The sequence below is a fragment of the Phyllobates terribilis genome, unplaced genomic scaffold (assembly GCF_046119375.1).
Source record: "Phyllobates terribilis strain yellow unplaced genomic scaffold, ASM4611937v1 Scaffold_3__8_contigs__length_932513732, whole genome shotgun sequence".
Lineage (NCBI taxonomy): Eukaryota > Metazoa > Chordata > Amphibia > Anura > Dendrobatidae > Phyllobates > Phyllobates terribilis.
The window spans coordinates 249,025,027-249,048,617 of NW_027362763.1; the positions used below are offsets into that span (position 1 = coordinate 249,025,027).

The 23,591-nt window shown below is 41.7% G+C and overlaps 1 protein-coding gene across 1 annotated transcript in view; it reads left to right on the forward strand.

Moving 5' to 3' along the window:
* The window catches only part of MED12L (mediator complex subunit 12L), a 981,938-nt gene that overhangs the window by 105,493 nt on the left and 852,854 nt on the right, over positions 1-23,591 (forward strand). The window contains exons 8-12 of the mRNA XM_073674721.1: positions 2,622-2,891; positions 8,022-8,171; positions 9,293-9,392; positions 10,008-10,144; positions 23,067-23,198. Of these exons, the coding sequence (XP_073530822.1) occupies positions 2,622-2,891; positions 8,022-8,171; positions 9,293-9,392; positions 10,008-10,144; positions 23,067-23,198 (789 nt within the window). The remainder of the gene's footprint in view (positions 1-2,621; positions 2,892-8,021; positions 8,172-9,292; positions 9,393-10,007; positions 10,145-23,066; positions 23,199-23,591) is intronic.

Below are 23,591 nucleotides of genomic sequence, written 5' to 3' on the forward strand. Positions count from 1 at the left end.
CAATTTCTCCTTTTCCCCTTATGAAAATACAAAATTTGAGGCTGAAAAACATTTTTGTGGAAAAAATGTGAAAATTGTATTTTTATGGCTCAATGTTATAAACTTCTGTGAAGCACCTGGGGGTTCAAGGTGCTCACCACACATCCAGATAAGTTCCCTGAGGGGTTTAGTTTCCAAAATGGTGTCACTTGTGGGGGTTTCCACTGTTTAGGCACATCAGGGGCTCTCCAAACGCGACATGGCGTCTGCTAATTATTCCAGCTAATTTTACATTTAAAAAGTCAAATGGCACTCCTTCACAACACATTTTGGTGTCCATTTTTTCCTGTTATCGTTGCAAAAATAAAAAAATTTGGGTCTGAAGTAAAATTTTTGTGAAAAATAGTTAAATGTTCATTGTTTTCTTCCATATTCCATTAATTCCTGTGAAGCATCTGACGGGTTAATAAACTTCTTGAATGTGGTTTTGAGCACCTTGAGGGGTGCAGTTTTTAGAATGGTGTCACTTTTGGGTATTTTCTGTCATAAAGGCTGCTCAAAGTCGCTTCAAATGTGATGTGATCCCTAAAAAAAATGGTTTTGTAAATTTTGTTTGAAAAATGAGAAATCGCTGGTCAACTTTTAACTCTTATAATTTCCTAACAAAACAAAATTTTGTTTCCAAAATTGTGCTGATGTAACGTAGACATGTGGGAAATGTTATTTATTAACTATTTTGTGTGACACAACTCTGATTTAAGGGCATAAAAATTCAAAGTTTGAAAATTGCTAAATTTTCAAAATGTTTGCCAGATTTCCAATTTTTTCACAAATAAACCCAAGTTATATCAAAGAAATTTTACCACTATCATGAAGTACAATATGTCATGAAAAAACTGTCCCAGAATCAGTGGGATCCATTGAAGCTTACCAGAGTTATTACCTCATAAAGTGACACTGGTCAGAATTGTAAAGTTTGGCCCGGTCATGAAGGTGAAAACAGGCTTGGGGGTGAAGGGGTTAATTAAACTCTATAGAAATTTTTTTTTACTCCAAAAATACATTAATTTAAATGGAAAAGCCACAAAAGTCCATGTTCTTTCAACTTTTGGGGTCAATTTATTATGAGAGGAATTTTTTAAATCAGTTTTATTGTCGTTATTTGAACCAATTTCATGAATACATTTGGTGTATCTTTACACGAACATTTCTGTCTGGAGTGGTGTCTACCAATATTTGTGCCATTTTCCTACTGGAGAGAGAATTATGACTTTTCTATGCCTTTTTTTATGTTATTCATAAATCTGACTTACAACTTACTTGACTGCACCCACTTTTCTACCCAATTTTCAAAATGAAAAGTTGTAAATTTTAGTATAATAATGGTGTGCAATAAAGTGTGAAATATTATGATACCACAAGGCTATGTTCACACCAGTGTTTTTGCAATGTTTTTTTCTGCATACAAAACCTACTCTCTTAGCAGTAAAAATGCTGCGTTCAAAACACAGATTTATCTGTTTTTTTGTGGTGTTTTTTTGCAGCAATTTGCATGAGGATTGCATGTGTGACTTGTTCACAGTACATTTAATAAAGTTAGTTTTATTCACCAGAAACACAGCATAAGGGCTCTTTCACACGTACTGGAGATACTGACACACGTAAACCCATTCAAATGAATGGGTCTGTGCAGATCAGTGTGTTTTCATGGACTGTGTCTCTGTGGGCAAAAAACGCTGACATATCTGTTTTTTACATGTCGCACGGGCCGCAAAACGTTCCGCACCCGTGCACATGGATGACATCTGTGTGACACGTACCCAGGCCTGGTTATCAGCGGTACAGTTAACGCTGTTCCCAAGTACCGGGTGCTGAACACTGCCCTCATCATGGTTCCCTGCCGGCGCTGCAATGAGCACCAGCAGGGACAATGATGAGAGTAGTATTCTGCTCCTGCAGTGTCCAACTGTAAAAATAAGAATAAAATAAAAAAAATCATTATACTCACCTGTCTGAAGATGTCCCCTGCTGTAATCCACCTGAATGCTCATGCAGAGGAGCTGCGGAGAATGACTCTCTCCAGCGAGTGGGCCCTGGAGCTGCAGGAGTCATTCTCCCCGGCCCCGGAGCTGCAGGAGTCATTCTGCCCGTGATCGGTCACATGGATTACAGCAGGGGATACTTAGGACAGGTGAGTTTAAGAATTTTTTTATTTTACTCTTATTTTTACAATTGGACACTGCGGGAGCAGACACTACTGCTCCCAACATTGTCCCTGCTGGCGCTGATCGCAGCGCCAGCAGGGAACAATGATGAGGGCAGCGTGCAGCATGCGGCTCTTGGGATCAGCACTAACTGTACGCTGAATCCCAGGCGCCGGTACGTGTGCTCCTGATGTGGCACACGGTTGTCACACGTATGCCACACTTGTACCACACAGGTGCAGATGGACAAATGAAGAAGAAAGAACAAAAGTGTGAGTGAGATATACTTATTTGAATAAAAAAACACAGCAAAACATGCTGCAAAAACGCTGTATGTGAACATAGCCCAACAAGTTCAACTTTTTTTGCTACAGTATTTCTACAACAAATATCTACTGAAACATGCGGGTTTTACAGTTATCTTTTCTTTTTTTTTAGCACTCTGAGGAATTTGTACAATCAGCGTACTTGTCACGACGTCTTGCCTACTTCTGCTCCATACGCCTTTCTGCACTGCTGAGTGATTGTGCTGCTCCTGCCATTGTACATTCAGCCATTGTAATGATGGGGCCAAACAATCCTCCTATGTCAGCTCCAACTTCCAGTACTTCAGGACCAGTCATCAATTCTGTCCATCTGCCGTGTGCCGATTACCAGACATGTCCACAGCACCGCCCATTAGTGTATGGTCTTAGCTGCATGTTACAGGTATGCTGCCATGTTAAATATCCTGCTGTGTATAGTGATGATTAGGCTATCTAGTGGTGGACCTTTAGACTATATTCACACGTTGCGTTTTTGATGTTTATTTTTCAACAGGCAAAACTTGCTCTCTTGGCAGTAAAGAAGCTGCTTCAAAAAAGCAGGTTTCCCTGAGTTTTTGGTGCATTTTTGGTGTGTTTTTACTGTGTTTTTGTCACTGTTTATTTGTCTCTTTTGCTTGCTAATAAGGTTTAGTGCAAAAAAAAATAACCTGATTCAAATTCCTCAGGTTTTGGCACCAAAAACGCAGCAAAACCCGATACCTGCGTTTTTTCCCGCATTTTTTGCGCTACCTATTGCTTTTAGTGGGTGAAAAACGCTGCAAAAACGCTGAAAGAAGTGACATGCTGCATTTTGCAAAAATCAAAGTATGACAAATCAAGTGTGCCATCTGTTTTGTCTTACATGCAATGTGTGCTGTGCATTGTTCAACTTGAACAAGCAATTTAGATCCACACATTGGATCAAAATCAAACATTTTTCTTCCTTCCCCTCTTCCTTCCTTCCTCCCCTTTTCTTCCCTTCCCTTCCCTTTCTTTTCTTTGTCTCTCCTTTCCTTTATTTCCCTTACCTTCCCTTTCCTTTCCTTCCCTTCCCTTTTTTTTCTTTCCTCCCCTTTTCTTTCCTTTCTTAACCGTTCCTCCTCTTTCCTTTCTTTTCCTTCCCTTCCCTTTCCTTTCTTTTCTTTTCCTTTCCTCACATTTCCTTTCTTTTCCTTTCCTCCTCTTTCCTTTCTTTTCCTTTCCTCCCCTTTCCTTTCTTTTCCTTTCCTCCCCTTTCCTCTCTTAACCTTTCCTCCCCTTTCTTTTCCTTTATTTTCCTTCCCTTTCTTTCTTAACCTTGCCTCTCCTTTCCTTGGAATGTATATAGAGTATACTCATACTGGGTACAAATAGAACCCAGATAGAACACATACAGTTATATGAAAAAGTTTGGGCACCCCTATTAATCTTAAGCTTAATGTTTTATAAAAATTGGTGTTTTTGCAACAGCTATTTCAGTTTGATATATGTAATAACTGCTGGACACAGTCATGTTTCTACCTTGAAATGAGGTTTATTGTACTAACAGAAAATGTGCAATCTGCATTCAAACAAAATTTTACAGGTGCATAAGTATGGGCACCTCACCAGAAAAGTGACATTAATATTTAGTAGATCCTTCTTTTGCAAAAATAACAGCCTCTAGTCGCTTCCTGTAGCTTTTAATGAGTTCCTGGATGAAGGTATTTTTGACCATTCCTCTTTACAAAACAATTCCAGTTCAGTTAAGTTTGATGGTCGCCGAGCATGGACAGCCCTCTTCAAATGATCCCACAGATGTTCAATGATATTCAGGTCTGGGGACTGGGATGGCCATTCCAGAACATTGTAATTGTTCCTCTGCATGAATGCCTGAGTAGATTTGGAGCGGTGTTTTGGATCATTGTCTTGCTGAAAGATCCATCCCCTGCGTAACTTCAACTTTATCACTGATTCTTGAACATTATTGTCAAGAATCTGCTGATACTGAGTGGAATCCATGCGTCCCTCAACTTTAACAAGATTCCCGGTGCCGGCATTGGCCACACAGCCCCAAAGCATGATGGAACCTCCACCAAATTTTACTGTGGGTAGCAAGTGTTTTTCTTGGAATGCTGTGGTTTTTTGCCGCCATGCATAACGCCTTTTTGTATGACCCAACAACTCAATCTAGGTTTCATCAGTCCACAGGACCTTCTTCCAAAAAGAAATTGGCTTCTCCAAATGTGCTTTTGCATACCTCAGCCGACTCTGTTTGTGGCGTGCTTGCAGAAACGGCTTCTTTCGTATCACTCTCCCATACAGCTTCTCCTTGTGCAAAGTGCGTTGTATAGTTGACCGATGCACAGTGACACTATCTGCAACAAGTTGATGCTGCAGCTCTCTGGAGGTGGTCTGAGGATTGTCCTTGACTGTTCTCACCATTCTTCTTCTCTGCCTTTCTGATGTTTTTCTTGGCCTGCCACTTCTGGCCTTAACAAGAACTGTCCCTGTGTTCTTCCATTTCCTTACTATGTTCCTCACAGTGGAAACTGACAGGTTAAATCTCTGAGACAGCTTTTTGTATCCTTCCCCTGAACAACTATGTTGAATAATCTTTGTTTTCAGATCATTTGACAGTTGTTTTGAGGAGCCCATGATGCCACTCTTCAGAGGAGATTCAAACAGAAGAACAACTTGCAAGTGGCCACTTTAAGTAGCTTTTCTCATGATTGCATACACCTGGCTATGAAGTTCAAAGCTCAATGAGGTTACAAAACCCCAAAAAAGTGCTTTAGTAAGTCAGTAAAAAGTAGGTAGGAGTATTTAAAACAAGAAAATGATAAGGGTGCCCATACTTATGCACCTGTCAAATTTTGTTTGAATGCAGATTGCACATTTTCTGTTAGTACAATAAACCTCATTTCAAGGCAGAAACATTACTGTGTCCAACAGTTATTACATATATCAAACTGAAATAGCTGTTGCAAAAACACCAATTTTAAGAAAACATTAAGCTTAAGATTAATAAGGGTGCCCAAACTTTTTCATATAACTGTATGTGAAACACAAAGGCCCTGATTCATTAAAATTTTCACACCAGAATTGTGGCATAAAAGCTTTGAAAAGTCACAAAATTTAGGCGCAACTTGGTGTTGCACCTAAATTTTGTGACTTTTGGCATTTTCACGCCAGTTTCTCCCAGCTCCACCGAAATGGACGGAGCTGGGGCAGGACGAGGGTGCGGCGGGGGAGTAACGCCACAGCTCATCTAATTCATGACGAGCCGTGGTGTTCCCTATGCCAGAAATCTGACTCCAGTGCCAGACTATAATGAGATCTCTTGTGTGGTGCACGGAGGTCTACGCCTCTTCATAAATCTGGAGCGTCTGATGAGTGGCGTGCAACCCCATGTATCACGCCAGAAATCTCATTACAGTCTCATTCAAATCAGGTACTAATTAATGACGAGCTGTGGGGTTCCATACAACAGAAATCTCACTCCAGTATCTCTTCACTAATCAGGAGCATGTTCCCTCATGAAGATCAGGGTGAAAAAACACGGTCTTGATGTGAATCGGGCCATGCATTTTTTTCTTTTAATGTTTTTGGTTAGAGAAAATCCTTAATCAAACACAACTCACAAATAAATTGTATAATAAATTAGTCACGCAATTTAGATTGCAGTCACAGGCAAATCTCACACATTTCTTTATTAATGCACAACTTGTATGGGATTTGATGTTGTGCCCTATCATTACCGTTTTTACTTTTTAACTAATCCAACTTCAGAATGTGGAAAATCCTGAAAAAAAAATCTTTATGTATCTTTTCGAATGAAAAAAAAATCTGAAGTCAAAATCAGTGTATAAGAAGATTTTCCTCTGAAACATTATTTATTTTGGCCTCATTTATGAGTTCAGCATTTGTGTTTGGACTTTTTTTCTCAAGGACTTTGCACTTTTATGTAGGTGTAAAAAGGATTTAAAAACTGGTTCCAGCAAACATGCAAGAAAATGATTCTTTATCTAGAAGCTCTGAGGAGGCAGATAATGGATATTTATTTTAGGGAGGGAAAGAAATTTACTTCTAACAATGCTGGAATACAATTGTGGCTTCACTGTATAAGTGGGGCTCCTGAATAAGTCTACAAATTTATGGAATTAGATGTCATAGCTTTTTCTTGCTTTCCTTCCTAAGAGTTGGGGATTTGAACTCTGAGTTCCCTCCAGGTCCGGTCATGCCAAAATGACTGTTGTATCTATATTATATATAATACCCGCTGTGCAAGAACAAAATATATGAGCCATTTGCACTCCAATAGCTCATCATCCGGCAGAATTCCATCTGTTTGGAGGTGGAATTGGGCCCCCTTACCTCTTTGGTCCCTGTGTGGTTGCACAGATTCCACCAATGGTATGTCCGCCCCTGACTTATGGGCCTAGATAGATTTATAGATGCTTTGTTCAGTTACAAGTTGTAATTTTGTAATCAGTCCACATGATAAGTTACTATTGTAATTAACTAACTGGTTATAACAATAAGGCCTGCTCACTATGGTAAATATGTATTATTCAATTATATATATTTGTGGACAGGCGGACCCAGAAATGTAACTATAGTCTGATGGGCCCTGGTGCAAAATTTAGACCTGGGTTCCCCCACCGCATGTTGGTCAGATGTATGGGTCCTTATAGGATTCTTAATCTTAGAAGGACATACGTGTTGCCTCCCTCCACCATTATGTAGTAAAGCCACCCATCCTGGGCCCATTCTGGTATATATGTCCCCCATTCTGGTATATATGTTCCCCTTCCCAGAATATATGTCTCCCATCCTTATATACCAGGATTGGATACATATATATATGTCCCCCATTCTGGGCCCATCCTGTTATAAATGTTCCCCATCCTGGTATAAATGTCCCACATCCTGGTATAAATGTCCCCCATACTGGTATATATGTCTCCCATCCTGGACCCCTCCTGGTATATATGTCCCCCATCTTGGTATATATGTTCCCTCTCCTGGTATATATGTCACACATCTTGGTATATATGTTCCCCCTCCTGGTATATATGTCCCCCATCTTGGTATATACTGTATGTTCCCCCTACTGGTATATATGTCCCCCATCTTGGTATATATGTTTCCCCTCCTGGTATACATGTCCCCTGTTCTTCCACTGTTCTTTAACGCATAAAAAAAAGATCTTGCTCACCTTGCCCCAGCTCCAGCACCGCGTGGTGTCCTCTTCTGTAGCCAGCAACTGACTTGAGCGTGCAAGCGATAGGCAGCGCATGACAAATGACTCTGATTGGCCGTCGGCTTGTATTGTAGCACAGGGGCCCAGCTGGTCTCTGCACTGCAATGCATTTCAGCTGAATGTGCTTCCTCGGATGCACATCCAGCTAAAATAGGTGCTGGCGGGCCCTCTCCACCTCTGGCTCGTTATATCCCTGGGCAGACTGTATGTGTTGCATATGATCTGTCATTACTTAATAAACAATATAAACTGCAGCATTACAACTTACAAGTATCATAAACTATTTCACAATAACATTGCTTTCTGCAGACTATCACCCTTTGCTGTCCAAGTGCCTTGGTGTGGAACTATTCCACAAATGAAAGTAAAAACACAAATCCAGGTTCTCCACTGGATCTTCTTCAGGTTGCCCCATCCAGCCTGCCGATGCCTGGTGGAAACTCACCATTTAACCAACAGGTATGCATCACTGTTTTAAATGGGGCAAATTCCTATGGTTTACTACTAGAAACTTTGCATTCACTACTAAAATAAATGACATTATCTTCATTAGGTAGTAAGGCTTTGAGGTGATACAGTCAGAAGATTCAGTGATGAATATAGCCATGCTAAACAGTCTTGCTGTATACTATATTTTTCTATGTCGACCAGATTTAGAAAATGTTTATTATTTTGTCTGTGTTTGGCATTATTAGTCATTTTACACTAATGTTTGATTACGTTGCGGTAAAAAATATTACCAAACTCATAATTAAAGGAGTTGTCTAGTTTGGATAGACCCAATATTTTTCTGCTGCAACTATTCCTAACCACACCAGCCTACACACATGTACGCTTGGTTTAGGGAGAGGTGACATACATTGCAACCAGACACCCATAGCAGAAGTTTGTTTCTTGAGGACAAAGGAGTGGGCATGTTGAAGTTCAACATGTCCAATTTCTTTTTCCCTCTGACGTGCTTAATCAATGTCAACAGAAAATCTCATGCACAGAAGATGATCAGCCAGTCCATTAGAAATTTCAGCAAGTTTTGCCTTCATAAGTCTTTTGGTAATGGCCTTCTTTAGTCAAAGCCACCTTAATATTCCAGAACTATTATTTTTGCTGAATTGGTTCTAGTTTTTGAGATGTCATCCATGAAAATAATGATTCCCCAATGAAACTTGTGTTTGATAACAAATGCAATAGCTTTGGGTCTTGTGACTCTTTAACAGTGTCTTAGGTAATGAAATATCCCATATAATTATTTTGTATTTCAATTTATAGGCTTACAATGCTATAAAAGCAACTTTTTGAAGCCAGAATTCTACTGTAATTAATTATTAAATATTTCAGAAACTAGAGCCAATCTGGCGAAACTGAAGTCATATTCCTAATCAGTACCATAAACTTAATATAAAACCGTTCAGACATCGTTGGCTCCAAAATCACTGTATACCAGTGTTCTCATTCTATAGTGAAGCAAAAATAATTTTTTATAAGGTCTTGAGAGAATGTGATATTTGTCCTATACATTTTTTTGTAACTCAAATCATAATACCTCTGGAAATTTTCAATCAAAAGAATTTAATCATTTTCAGGTTCGAGCTAAAATTCATGAAGTTGAACAACAGATTAAACAAAGAGGTCAGGCTGTGGAAGTCCGGTGGTCCTTCGATAAGTGCCAAGAATCCGCTGCAGGTAAAGTGGACCTAACTGACATTATTATGTATAACACTACCACAGATGCAGGACACTATTCACACACTACACAATACACATGACGCAATTGTTGTCTGAAGTCTGCAGTACAGTCCACAACCTTTACAAGAGTACAATGCTTTGGAGGTTGCCATTCCCCCCAAACGCACAATGCAGAATATGGCCAGCATTTCTTTTAGTATTAAATGAGTTTATTTGCGGCGTAGGCACAGACAGAGGTAAGTCATTAGTATTGGGTACAATCTAACATAGGTCAACTTGTCGCAATAGTGGCTTCATGGATACAATGTTTGTAAAGTGCTGCAGAAATTAACGTGGCGGCCAAACAGAAACCGGGGCATTGGTGGAGACATTTCTGAACCCTGGAAAGAAAGTAAAGTTAGTTTTTATATAATTAGCTGTGCCTGTAGACAGAAGATCTCTGAAAGAGAAAAACTCCTTTAAAGGGATTGTGTCAAGTTTTACAGTTATCACCTGCTGTCATAATCCTCCATCAGAAAGTATTCTATGGATTGATGGAAACTTTACACCTCGGTGCAACGCTTTTAAGGCTTGAAACTCTGCACAGCTGACTTATTCCTTGTTCTTTTTCAGGTGTTACTATTAGCAGAGTTTTGCACACTTTGGAGGTTTTAGATCGGCATTGTTTTGACAGACTGGATTCCAGTAACTCTTTGGATACTTTGTACTATAAGATCTTTTGCACAAATCAAAATAAGGACAGCCAGCAGGTAATGTAACATCTGAAAATAAGGTTTCCCAAATCTTAAAAAAAATTAAGTTGTGCCAAAGCTCCATAAATTAAGAAACTACAATAAACTGTGTTTCCATTTTATGTAACTTTTAAAGGGTTGTCTGTAGTGTTGAGCCACCCCCGTAGTGTTCGGGTTCGGTTCGTCGAACACCGGCATGTTCGCCGAACGGTTCGTCGAACACCGTTAAAACCAATGGCAGGCAAACGAAAACACATAGAAAACACCTTCGAAGGAGTCCAAAAGCTGACAAACTGCTCAGAAGACACAACTAACACATGGAAAAGTGACAAGTACATATAGTCATGCGAAAAGAAAAGAGGTGGAGGAGTAAAAGGAGAAGGAGACACAGATATAGGCATGTCATGCCCTTCTAAAATCAAGAAAGGCTGGAGTAAAAATCTAAAATCAGCCTACCAACACCCAGACGTCGTGACAAGAAAATTAAAAAAAGAAATATTTTTAGGTAGAATGGCGGTTCCATTCAGAACACTTTCCTTACAAGACGTAGTGGTATCCCCGTTGGGAGTCGTGCCAAAAACGGAACATCCTATGGATGCGCCATTTCTGGGGCGGCTGACGGCTGGTGTTTCTAGCCTGGGAGGGGGCCAATATTCATGGCACCCTTCCTGGGCTATTAATATCAGCCCCCAGCTGTCTGCCTAGCCTTTGCTAGCTATTAAAATAGGGGGGAACCCACGTCATTTTTTGGGGGGGCCTCCATTTTAATAGCTAGTAAAGGCTAGGTATTCAGCTGGGGGCTGATATTAGTAGCCTGGGAAGCTCCGTGGGTATTACCCCCTTCCCAGGCTTCAAACATCTGCCCCAGCCGTCTGCTGAACCTCCACTAGAGACTAAAATTACGGGGAACCCCACGTCAATTCTTTATTTTAACACTAAATGACAAGTACAGTAACCAACACTGTCACTGTATTTATTATATATGTGACTGACATGTTTCTATCTATCTAAGAGTGTGATGCTCTATTCTTTCTGTTCTAAATTGTCACCGAACACCGCTCATCTCTAGTTGTCTGGCCTTAGGCTACAGTTCTGCAGTCACTCTGTGCGACTGCAGGCTTGTGAATCCTCACAGCACGCACATTGCACGCTTTAAGAATTCTCCGTTGCCGGCTCTGGGTGCGGGTGGTTATGTGACTCCAAGTATGTAATTTGCAAACTTCTGAACTTCACATTCGAACTAGACGTGTCTGGCCTCATTCAATGCACTTGCATTAAGGGAGGCCGCTCACGTCTAGTCGGCCTGTGATCACATGTATGCAAATTCCATACTTGCAGTCAAGTCCCCTCTGCTCCCGGCACCAGGACCGAGGAATACTCACAGCGCGTAGTGTGCATGCTGTAAGGATTCACAAGCCTGCAATCACATCATACATAGGATAACAGCAAAGATGGCTCCACAAGACAGAAGTCAACCGAAAAGTCCTGTCATCTATAGATAATTCAAACTGTAGGAGATGTATCTAGTAAATGTGACCCCGGATGTTTGTATGAAGGGTTTAGGGAAAGAATTTTTGTGCATAAACATAGGATTATGTTTCTGATATCGCTGCGGAAATACAGCAGATTTACCACCGTATTCACCCTATGCAGTGCAATTTGCAGTGAAACTTTGACATGCTGATTTCAAATGCCTGAGATATTCAAGCTGTGTATTATTTATAAAGGGATTTCTGAATTATGAGGTGTAGTATACTACAAATTTGTCATCTGACCATTGGGACCTGTGATTGGCTGCAGCAGTCAAGGTACTGGAACAGAATGGCACATATGATTTTTTGTGTATTAGTAGGCATACAGTACATTTTAAACATTACTTTAAAGGGGTTGTCTACTACTTGGACAACATCGACTTAATCTCTGTTTCCATCTTGTAAAATAATAAACCTATACTCACCTCCGGTGGCGGTGCAGTTCCAGTGGTGTCTGCATGGGTTCTCCCGGGGATCGCGTGACATAACACTGGGGGACATAACAACAGCTCTCGCTTCCTCTGGATGTATCTGATTTGTCAGAAGATGAGGAGAGGGAAGCCAGCCCTGACTGGCCACAGAAATCCCCGGGAGAGCCAGTGCCGATAATGCTGGGACAGCGCCGGCATCGGAGGTGAGTATAGGTGTTATTATTTTACAAGGGGGCAACATAGGGATTGACAAGGGGTTGTCTGAGTAGTGGACAAACCCTTTAATATGTTGTAAACTACGACATATAGTTTACTTTATTCCCCTAGTGGAGAGTACAGTCCTTCAGTTTGTCTTTGAAATCATGTGTTTTGTATTGTCCTTGGGGAACTACCTATGTGTCACATCCGTAGTGCTGTTGTCTCAGTAATGCGAAGCCAGAAAAGGGAAGTGGTTTACTGGAATGTGTAGATATGGGAATATACATTCTGAGTTGCTAGATTATTTTGTCAAACATCTAATATAAAACATTCAATGATTGTGAATTTAGTATATAAGATTTAAAGTTATCTTCTGATAATAAACTGATCACCTGGTGCCCTGATGCTGGGACATACAACTTTAAGCTGTAATCTATGATGCAGCTTGGAAGCAAATGTACATTTAGTTGCTGCACCAATGTACTTTAAGGGGTTGTCTAACAAATAAAATGCATCATCTATCCACAGAATAGGTAGCCATATGGCTGGAAGAAGGTTGTTTGAGAGTGCTGCACTTGGCTAGCTCTGTTAGTCCCATAGCCGGTAAACAGAAAAGCAGTGTGCATGTGCAACCACCCCGCTTCCGCTATTCAATCTGGAGAATTGGGACCCTATTCTTGAGATCTGTGTGGGTCCCAATAGGCCACTGTGGATAGGTAATTAGTTTTGATTGTGGGATAATCTCTTTGACAAAAGATAGAAATCCAACTTCGGCAGTAAAATGTAGAAAAAACTTCATTTCGTCACTTTAAAAATACTTCATGGCATAGTTGTAAATCTACCGTACAGTATATAGATGTTATTGGAAAGAGAATAAAACCAAGAGAGTCGTGAAACTGAGCGCGTTTGGAACGCTACATGTGTTCTTAGGCTCGGTCTTTAACTTCTTTACCCCCCAAAGCTGTTTGCTCATTAATGACCAGGCCAATTTTTACAATTCTGATCACTGTCACTATATGAGGTAATAACTCTGATAACTCTGGAACGCTTTGACGGATTCAGAGTTATTACCTCATAAATAACTGTTTGTTTTTTTGTGACATATTGTACTTCATGATAGTGATAAAATTTCTTTGACCTGACTTGCGTTTATTTGTGAAAAGAAATGGAAATTTGGCGAAAACTTTTTACATTTTGCAATTTTTAAACTTTGAATTCTTATGCCCTTAAATCAGAGAGAGATATGTCACACAAAATAGTTCATAAATAACATTTCTCACATGTCTACTTTACATAAGCACAATTTCTGAAACATAATTTTTTTTTGTTAAGAAGTTATAAGGGTTAAAAGTTGACCAGCGATTTCTAATTTTTCCAACAAAATTTACATAACCAATTTTTTTAGGGAACACATCACATTTGCAGTGACTTTGAGGGGCCTAAATGACAGAAAAATACCCAAAAGTGACACCATTCTACAAACTTAAACCCTCAAGGTGCTCAAAACCACATTCAAGAAGTTTATTAACCCTTCAGGTGCTTCACAGGAAATCATGGAATGTGGAAGGAAAAAATAAACATTTCACTTTTTTTCACTAAAATTTTTGCACCCAAATTTTTTTTACTTTCACAAGGGGTAACAGGAAAAAATGAACCCCAAAATTTGTTTTTCAATTTCTCCTGAGTATGCCGATACCTCATATATGGAGGAAAACCACTATTTGGGCGCACGACAGGGCTCGGAAGGGAAGGAGCACCATTTGACTTTTTGAATGTAAAATTTGCTGGAATAATTAGCGGACGCAATGTCACATTTGGAGAGCCTCTAATGTGCCTAAACAGTGGAAAACCCCCACAAGTGACACCATTTTGTAAACTAGACCCCTCAGGGAACGTATCTAGATGTGTGATGAGCACCTTGAAACCCCAGGTGTTTCACAAATGTTTATAACATTGAGCCGTGTAAATAAAATAAATCACATTTTTCCCGCAAGAATATTTTTCAGTCCCAAAGTTTGCATTTTCACAAGGGTAACAGGAGAAAATGGACCCCAAAATTTGTTGTGCAATTTCTCCTGAGTACGCAGATACCCCATATGTGGTCGAAAACTACTTTTGCGGCATAGTTCAATGCTCAGAAGGGAAGAATCGCCATATCGGAGTTCTGATTTTGCTGGACTAGTTTGAGGGTGCCATGTCACATTGGTAGAGCCCCTGACGTGCCAGATCAGCCGAACCCCCCCCATAAGAGACCCAATTTTACAAACTACACTTCTCAATGAATTCATCTAGGGGATAATATTGACACCACAGGTGTGTCACAACATTTTAAACCATTGGGCAGTGTAGAAAAAATAATACATTTTTTACCATCAAAATTTTGTTTTAGCCCCAGATTTTACATTTTCACACTGGGAAATGGTTAAAAATGGCACCAAAATTTGTCACACAATTTCTGCTGAATGTCGAAATACCTCACATGTGGCTGTACAGTGCTGCTTAGCCATACTGCGAGACTTGGGAGGGAGAAAGCGCTATTTGCCTCCTGAAGCGCAGATTTTCCTAGAATAGTTTGCGGACTTCATATATATAGCCTCTACAGGCTAGAAGAGTAGAATCCCCCCTCAAGTGACCCCATTTTGGAAATTATACTCCTTTGTGAATTTGTCTACAGATGTAGTGACTAGTTTGACTCCATGGCTGTATAAAGTTTTTAAAGTAAATGTTCATGACGCCACCTGCGGTATGCGGCTATATAGAGCCACCGCTGCGGTGTAGATCCTCTGGAGCTGATGGTGACGCAGCAGAGTTGGTTCAGCTCTCCACAGGTAGAGCTAAGCTCCAGGGCGGTGCAGGGATCATTTAATGAGGTAGATGTTGCTGTGTGGTGTGGTGCAGGTGATGACGCAGATAATAATTCTAGGACACAGTGGGGTGCAGTCTTCAGATTTAGTCACAGTTGTCAGACTCCAGGTTCCCAGTACCAGGGTAACCTCCCACGCCGTCCTGTGTTTACCAAGGCAGGGGTTCAGCAATCTCCCAGGTGTTTCAGGAGTACATAACGGCACCCCATTCTGTGTGCCTTCCTCGGTCGTTTTCCTGCGCTGGCTCTCACCCTCTTACCCTGCGCCTCGCAACCAGTGTCCCAAGCCGGTAACCTCGGATTTTGGCGGGCAACGTGCAGTCCCCTGAATCCTATGCGGCCACCTTTTTGACGATATAGTTGTGGTTGTGAGCAGCTGCACTCTAAAAGTACAGTAGCCTCCGGTTTCTTGCTGAGCCTTGTAGTTCTCCACTAGTTAGGGGCAGGTCCCCTTTGCGGCCTGATCCCTCCATGTTCTGGTAGATTCGGGTGCACGGGTGGTTTCCGCACTCGCCGTGCCCCTGGGATCCCCTCACTCCTGGAGCCTTCCCTCTGCTCCCGTCCTCTTCCAGCCTGTCCTCCTGGGGCTCTCAATGTAGGCTCTCTCCTCTGAGCAGAGCTCCTACAGAGCTCGTGCTCCCACTCCTTCTCCTCTCAGACTGAACTCTCTGACTGGACTCTCTCTCACAAGATGGTTCCCCTTTTTATACTCCTACTCAAGTGCTCCCCTGTGCTGCTTCCTCCACCCACACCCACTACATGGTTCCCCCTCTCTCGGTTCCCCCCACTTCCAACCAGGGACAGGGCTCAGCATAAGCCAGTGCATCTTGCCCCGCCTGCTGGTCTGAAATGGTGTAGTGTTGGATGCAGGTGGGTGGGTCCCAGGCAGTACTCCCTCCTTACCTGAGAGTGGGATACCACACCTCTGGGTGAGATGCTGTACCTCTGTGGCGACTGAACCCGCAGGGGAGCCACACATGCACCCACAATTAATGCAGGCGCTCATTGCTACCGGAAAGCCAAACGTTTGGACGCTGACTGCTGTTTAGGGGTACTGTGGGCTGAGAAGGGAGGGGACATTTGAATTTTGGAGTGCAGAATTCGCTGGATTTCTTTTGGAGGGCGAGGAGCCATTTCATTTTTCCAGAGCCTTTGTGCTACCAGTAGTAAGAATGTTCCCTATATTTCCTTTAACAGATGACGGACCTGAGTGGGGACTTGCTTTTTTTGTGAATGGAGTTGAAGCTTTTATTGGGAACATTTTACATAACATTTGGGATCACATTTATCCTGCGCTCCATGCTGAGCAATTTTATCAGGGTTTCCATCTAAATCTCCAAGTTATGTGATTCAGATGAAACCCCCAAGGGATCCATTCACTATAATGAGGCAGCAGAGTTACTCTGTTCCGTCTGGCCTCTGTTGAGCATCGTCCTTCTTTTCAGAAGTGCACAAAACTATGGCCGACTGCTCTTTTATGTACGTCTAATAAAAAGATGGACACTGCCAAATCATAGGCCAGACGGCGTCCACATTATAGGGAATCTTCCTTCGGGGTTTCCGTCTGAATCACATATTTCAGAGATTTACACAGAAACCTCGGTATAAGCGCTCAGCATAGAGCGCAGGATAAATGTGAGCTGAGGCTTACTGCAATCTTTGGGAGGCAGAATGAACAAATCAACAGAAGGTTAAGAATTAGTTTTATTTATTTTTTATGCCGTTGTCCAGTATAAGTTATTAGGCGACTTTATTCTTCTGGTCGGTGCGATTACAGAGATACCAGATTTATATCTGTTTTTTATGATTGACAGCTGTCACACACTAAAAGACGCTTTTTATTGTAAAAGCAAGTTTTTGCATCGCCATATTTTGATAGCTATAATTTTTCCATATTTCTGCCGACAGTGTCATGTGACGGCTTGTTTTTTGCGGGACGAGTTGATGTTTTTATTGGTACTAATTTCATGCACATGACCTTTTTTGATCGCTTTCTATTCCATTTTTTGGGAGGCAGAATGAACAAAAACAGCAATTCAGGAATTTTTGGGGGGGATTTTTTTATGCCGTTCCACGTGTGGTAAAATTGATAAGGCAGCTTTATTCTTCGGGTCAGTACGATTACAGCGATAACACATTTATATATTTTTTTTATGTTTTGGCGCTTTTACACAATAAAAACTATTTTATAGAAAGAAAATAATTATTTTGCATCCTTTTATTCTGAGAACTGTAACTTTTTTATTTTTCCGCTGACGGAGCTGTATCGCAGCTTGTCCTTTGCAGGGCAAGATGATGTTTTCAGCAATAAAATTTTTATTTACATTCGTTTTTTTGATTGCATTTTATTCCACTTTTTGTTCGGCGTTATGATGATAAAGCATAGTTTTTTTACTTGTTTTTAATTTTTTTTTTACAGTGTTCACTGAAGGGGTTAACTAGTGGGACAGTTTCATAGGTGATACCAAATATGTGTACTTTTTTTGTTTATTTATTTTTTTACGCTGTGTGGCCACCTTCCTGCATGACCCTGAAGGACCCCACGGCCATCTTGGGACAGGGGGTTGCCATGGAGACCATCAGTACAATGCAATCGCATCGTGGTGTGCTGATGGAAGCACAGAGGGAGTACATTCCCTCTGCGGTGCCCTTCGATGTCGCTGTCACTATTGACAGCGGCATCACAGGGGTTAAACATCTGCAATCGGTGCTAGCACCGATCGTGGGCATTGCTGCGGGGTGTCAGCTCTCACATAGAGCTTATACCTGCACTAGATCACGGCAGTGCTCAGCGTGAGCCCGCCTGATCGTGGAGCTTTGCAGGTATGCCTTTCCCGCAGCGCCATATATTTACGGCGCATATCAGGAAGTGGTTAAAGAAGCACTCTCATCAAACTTTTTATTCTCTTAATATATTGCAGTCATCATAATATATAGCACTATGTACTTACAATTGCGCATTTTGTCTTTCTACCAGCTAATTCTTCTCTTTTCTCTGCTCTATGTAGAAAGAGGATGTCTCTTATCCCTGCATTTATCATTTCCCTCTTCAACTAGAGATCCAGCTGATCTGCTCCTCCCCCCTACCAGGGGCTTTTGCAGTGATTTCTGACTCATACAGGGAAAATTGACCTGCTGTTTCTATATAGAGCTTAGAAGGATTTAGCTAGTCAGTTTTTAATCACGTGATATCATGGACCTAATGAAAAAGAGAAGAATTAGCTGAGTAGAAAGGCAAAATGAGCAATTGTAAGTACACAGTGCTGTAAAACATGATGATTGCAATATATTAAGAGGATAAAAACTTTTAATGGGAGGAGTGCTTCTTTAAGCTCCAGTTTCAGGAACAACTTGTGAATAGATGTGGCCTTAATTTTATTTTTTTTGGTGAGGGAGGGTGGATGGAGTTTAGACAAAGGTATCCATATTTTCCTAATCCTGTGTTACGGATCCGGGTGGTGGAGCCTCTGCGCTGTGATACAAGGACGGACCAGAGGGGCGTAACTAAGTGCCTACCCGGACCTACCCTGGCCACATGGTGGCTTAGTCGAAACCGTGAACCAGGTGCCACTCTGGGACCGACCTTGTGTGAGAGCAGGCGACTCCTACGGGACTGATGGCCGAAGCCGGCAGGCACAGCAGATGAGCACAGCTGGTAGACAGGCTGGTGATGTGGGTAGAAAAGCAGGTGGGCACGGCAGATAGACAGGCAGGTGGGCACGGCAGATAGACAGGCAGGTGGGCACGGCAGATAGGCAGGCGGGCACGGCTGCTAGGCAGGCAGGCGGATATGGCTGATAGGCAGGTGGGCACGGCTGATAGACAGGCTGGCGGGCACAGCTGATAGACAGGCAGGTGGACATGGCTGATAGACCGGCTGGCAGGCACTGGAACCTGGAAGCTGAGGGCTGGAGAGAGTGTTAGTGTGGCGCCCCTGAGGGTTCAGTCGCCACAGAGGTACTGCACCTCACCCAGAGGTGTGACATCTCCTCTCAAGTAAGGATGGAGTACTGCCCGGGACCCCAACACCTGCACTCAACACTACACTACTCCAGGCCGGCTGAAGGGCATTATGCCCTTCTTTTGCTGCCCCGTCTCTGGCTGGAGTGGGGGGAACCAAAAGTGAAGGGGAACCAAGAAGTGGGTGTGGGTGGAGGACACAGACCAGGGGAGCACTTAAAGAACATATATAAAAAGAAAAGCCATCTTAGAAAGTGGATTCAGTGAGAGAGAAGAGAAGAGGAGCAGTCTGAGGAGCAGAGTCTCTTCAGGAGCTCTGCTTCAGAGTGGGGCCTAGTAAGAGAGGCCCAAGGATGAGAGGGGAGCGGAGGAGAAAGGCTCCAATAACAGAAGGGATCCCAGGGGGTACGGTGAGTGAGATAATGCCCCGTCTCATGCTGGACACAACACATCTGCATCTCTGGCTGCTATGGGCATAAAAGGGGACAAACTTATGGTGTGGCACCCATGCTCCCCTGACCTTAACCCCATTGAGAACCTCTGGAGCATCATCAAGAGGAGTGTCTATGATGGCGGGAGGCAGTTCACAGCTAAGCAACAGCTCTGGGAGGGTATTCTGTCCTCATGCAAAACAATTGAAGCAGAAACCATCCAAAACCTGACAAATTCAATGGACGAGAGAGTTCAGAAGCTCCTTTCGAACAAGCGGTCCTACGTGCAAATGTAACATCACCTAGAATAAAGTTTTGAGTTGAAAACTGTTTGATTTCAGTTTGTAATAACCTGCTAATGCTTATAATTTCAAAAATGACCATTTTTTTGTTCTTTATTAAAATGAAAAGGTTGAGGTTGAAAACTCTGCTGTGCATAATAATTTGGAACATGCATTTTGAGTGCAGTTTGAGTTTTTGATTTTTGAAAAAATATACTGTTATCATAGGCAGTTTGTACAAAAACCTTTCAATTGTACTCTAATAGTTATTTGACTGGAAAATTACAATGACTGCAATTCATATAAGTAATTTGGGAAAATCTGAGACAATATTATTTTCATAATAATTTGGAACACAGTGTAAGGGCAGTCCTCCGGCCATTGGCCGGGGATTCTTTAGGACGGCGCGTGCGGCCCCTTCAAGAGGGAGGGAGCGCGCGCGCGCCCTAAGTACAGTGCCCAGGGAACTGCTCTTGGTGCGTGCACCCTGGGCAGATGCAGCAGGGGAGCCGGAGGATGCTGGACCGGGACTGCGGCGGTGAGGGGATCGGCGTCTCTGCACGGCAGTAGGCAGAGACGCCAACGCTACATCCTGTAAGCCTGTTCGATAGCTCTGGCTCCTCATATCCAGCAAAGGGAACTTTGGAACCCCATTCAAACCCTAGGACAACAGTGCAACAACAATTCTTTTTTTTTTGCTTTTCTTTCAGAAACACCTGTAATTTTGTCAAGTAAATGATACTTCCCGTGAACAACAGTGTCACTGTTTCTGATAAAAAAAATAAGACATTTTTATTTCATATAGCTCCTTTTAAAAAAAAATAAAGCCAAACGTCAGACTCAGTCAATATTTGCTTCCATCTTTTCATTATTGTTTAAAAAATAGCAGCTTTGAAAAAAAATATGAATCAATGTTGGGCCCCCTTGCTGTGCGTCATCATATTACCTGTAACTATACTACACGTCATAACAAAAAAAATAAAAAATAAAACATCTTGTAGGCAGCAGACGGTAGGATGTAGGTTTAAAAGGGACTGTCCTGTAGCGAGCTTTCTGCAAATGATGCAGTCCTCACTTTCTCTTCCTTGCGAACTTCTCATGTCAGTAACATATGAGTCATTGCAAGAACTGAATTTCTTCTATTGCAGAGGGGAGAAATGCCACACACAGGAAATTTCCACCATTCGGTCACTTTGTCATTTGCAGAGAAAATGAACAGATTCCAAACATACAGAAAATAAACCGATTACCCAATGTGTTTCACTAATTTCAGTGTTTTGAAAATATTTGAACATTAAGCGTAAATATTGACCCTTTAAAACCTACACATTTATTTGGCTTTAATTAAAATGCACCAAACAACATTACGCCATGACATAAAACCGTCCTTCTTTCCAAGATGTTCTCATTTAAAGCTAAAGTGTGTGAATTGGTGCTTATGGACTGTGTGCAATATATGGGGCACTATCCTCAGTTCAACAAATGGCAATTCTAGTAATGTAAATTGTGGATTTAAAAGGGTATTCCCATCTCCAAGATCCTATCCCACTATGTAGTAGATGTAATGATAATATTACAAATATATCTCCAATTAGAAATGTAGTATAGTTTTTCTGATTACCCCATGTGCAGGGCATTACAGTAGCTTAGATATCCATGGTTACGAGCACTAACAACTAACGAACTGTCACTATATGAGTGGTCGTAGCCATGAATATCTAGGCTGCTGCAGTGCCCTATACATAGGGTAAGTGACTTAGCAAATCAGAAGAACTATACTACATTTCTAATTTGAGGTATTTGCTAAAATTTTTATTATTACACCCGCGAACCTAACAATCACCTGATCAGTAAGGGTCCAGATTGGTGGGCTTGGCTCTCGGCACTCCCACTATTAGCTGACTGCAGGTGCCATGGTGCAGTGTAAGTGCCACAGCCCTGTACATTGTACCCCAGACTCTCTCCAATTCACAGTGATAGGAGAGAGCTTGCAGTGAACACCACAGTGTACAGATTTGTCCCATTTTCACACTTTTATTAAATGATTGTGGGGGTTGATGGGAGCGGGAACACTATATTAATAATAAATTCCTGGAAAGCACCTTTCACCTTAGCTCATGGATTTCTAAGCCATTTTGACATATTTTTTCCAAGTAAGCACACAGCCTCATCCGGACCAAGAGAGTGTGCAATCAGTATTATTATTATTATTATTATTATATCATCTAGTGATGCTTTTAATCTAATATAAAGAACTGTGTTTCACTTCTGTCTATCCTTTATTCCTCTGAAGGGTTTTCCTGGGCTTAAAAACTTTCTCATCACATAGAGCAGGGGCGGGGAACCTCAGGCCATTTTTCCGGCGCTGGGCAGATTCCCGGGTACCGCAGTGCTTGGGACTACAGCTATAATTTGACAGCCGCCGGCCCTTTTATTTCTTCTTGCTCTGTGCCAGTTTCAGGATGTACCTTGTGGGTGGAGTTAGTGCACAATTTGTACTGCGCCCGAAGGATGGTATAAATATCCTCATGGCCCTTGGAAGAAATAAGGTCCCCCACCCCTGACATAGAGTAATGACAGATGTGCGGTTATGCCGTCACTGCTGCAATGTATACAGACAGTGGGAAACCATGGAACTGTTAGCACTGAAGGAACAAATTAGCTGCCTTAGGTTAGATTCACACTTATACGGTGTGACACGTCGAGCACTATGTTGTTTTTTCTGTTGGAGTCCTCAAAAAAAACTGTATTCCAATGGCAACTTTGACAAAGCCACCTCTGAGTTAATCACATCAGTAGAGCCAGTAGGGTCACAGTGGACACAGTATGGCCTCCATTCTTGCAGTATTTGTCTTTTTCCGACATGAGCCTCTGTTGGGGTTCACATCCAAACATCATTTTGGGGGGATTCCAGTGGAAATCCTGATGTAGTGCTAGATGTAGAGCTCTGTATAAGTGTGAACCTAGCCTTACCAGTACAATACTTTATATTTATGTTTACTAGTAAATTATATTCAACTCTGCAAGTCACCTCTAGAGAAAGGTAAAACTTTGTGCCTGTATTACTCCCCTTATCCTGTTTAGACTGTAAGCTCTTATCGGCAGCATCCTTTCTCTTGAATTTTGTGTATTCCTTTCATTTGCTTTCATTATTTGTCTTTTTATTGGTTTAATGATTGAAACTTGCAGTGGAATATGTAGGACCTGTAGATTTATGCTATACCATACTATTTGTCTTTGAAAGGTGCCTCCTAGTGATGAAGTAGTAGTTACTTTACTTTGTGAGTGGGCTGTTAGCTGCAAGCGGTCTGGAAAACACAGAGCCATGGTGGTGGCTAAACTCCTGGGAAAGAGGCAGCTGGAGATAGAGGCTGAGGTGAGTGGTCTGGTGGAACTTCCTAGCTGGGCTCACCATGGTTCTACTTATGGTTACATACATTCTGTTTCCTCTCCAAAGACCTAAAGCTGATGTAAAGCTACAACTTCCAACTCCAAAGTTTAATGGAAATTATAGTTTTGGAACAGTAACACAAAACAATAGTCATGCAAAGGATGCAAATGTGTGAACACAAAATGCAATGAGAATTTTCCACTGTATGAATTACAATATGATTTAGGGTATGTGCACCTATAGTTTTTTTTTAGGAGACTTTGGAGCAGAGACCGAGTAGAAACTGATTGGAAACTCTCCAAATGCTCCTCAAAAACTTGGAGGTTCTGCCCAGTTTCTGATTCTAAAAACTCTGTTAAAAGACTTTGTGTGCAGATA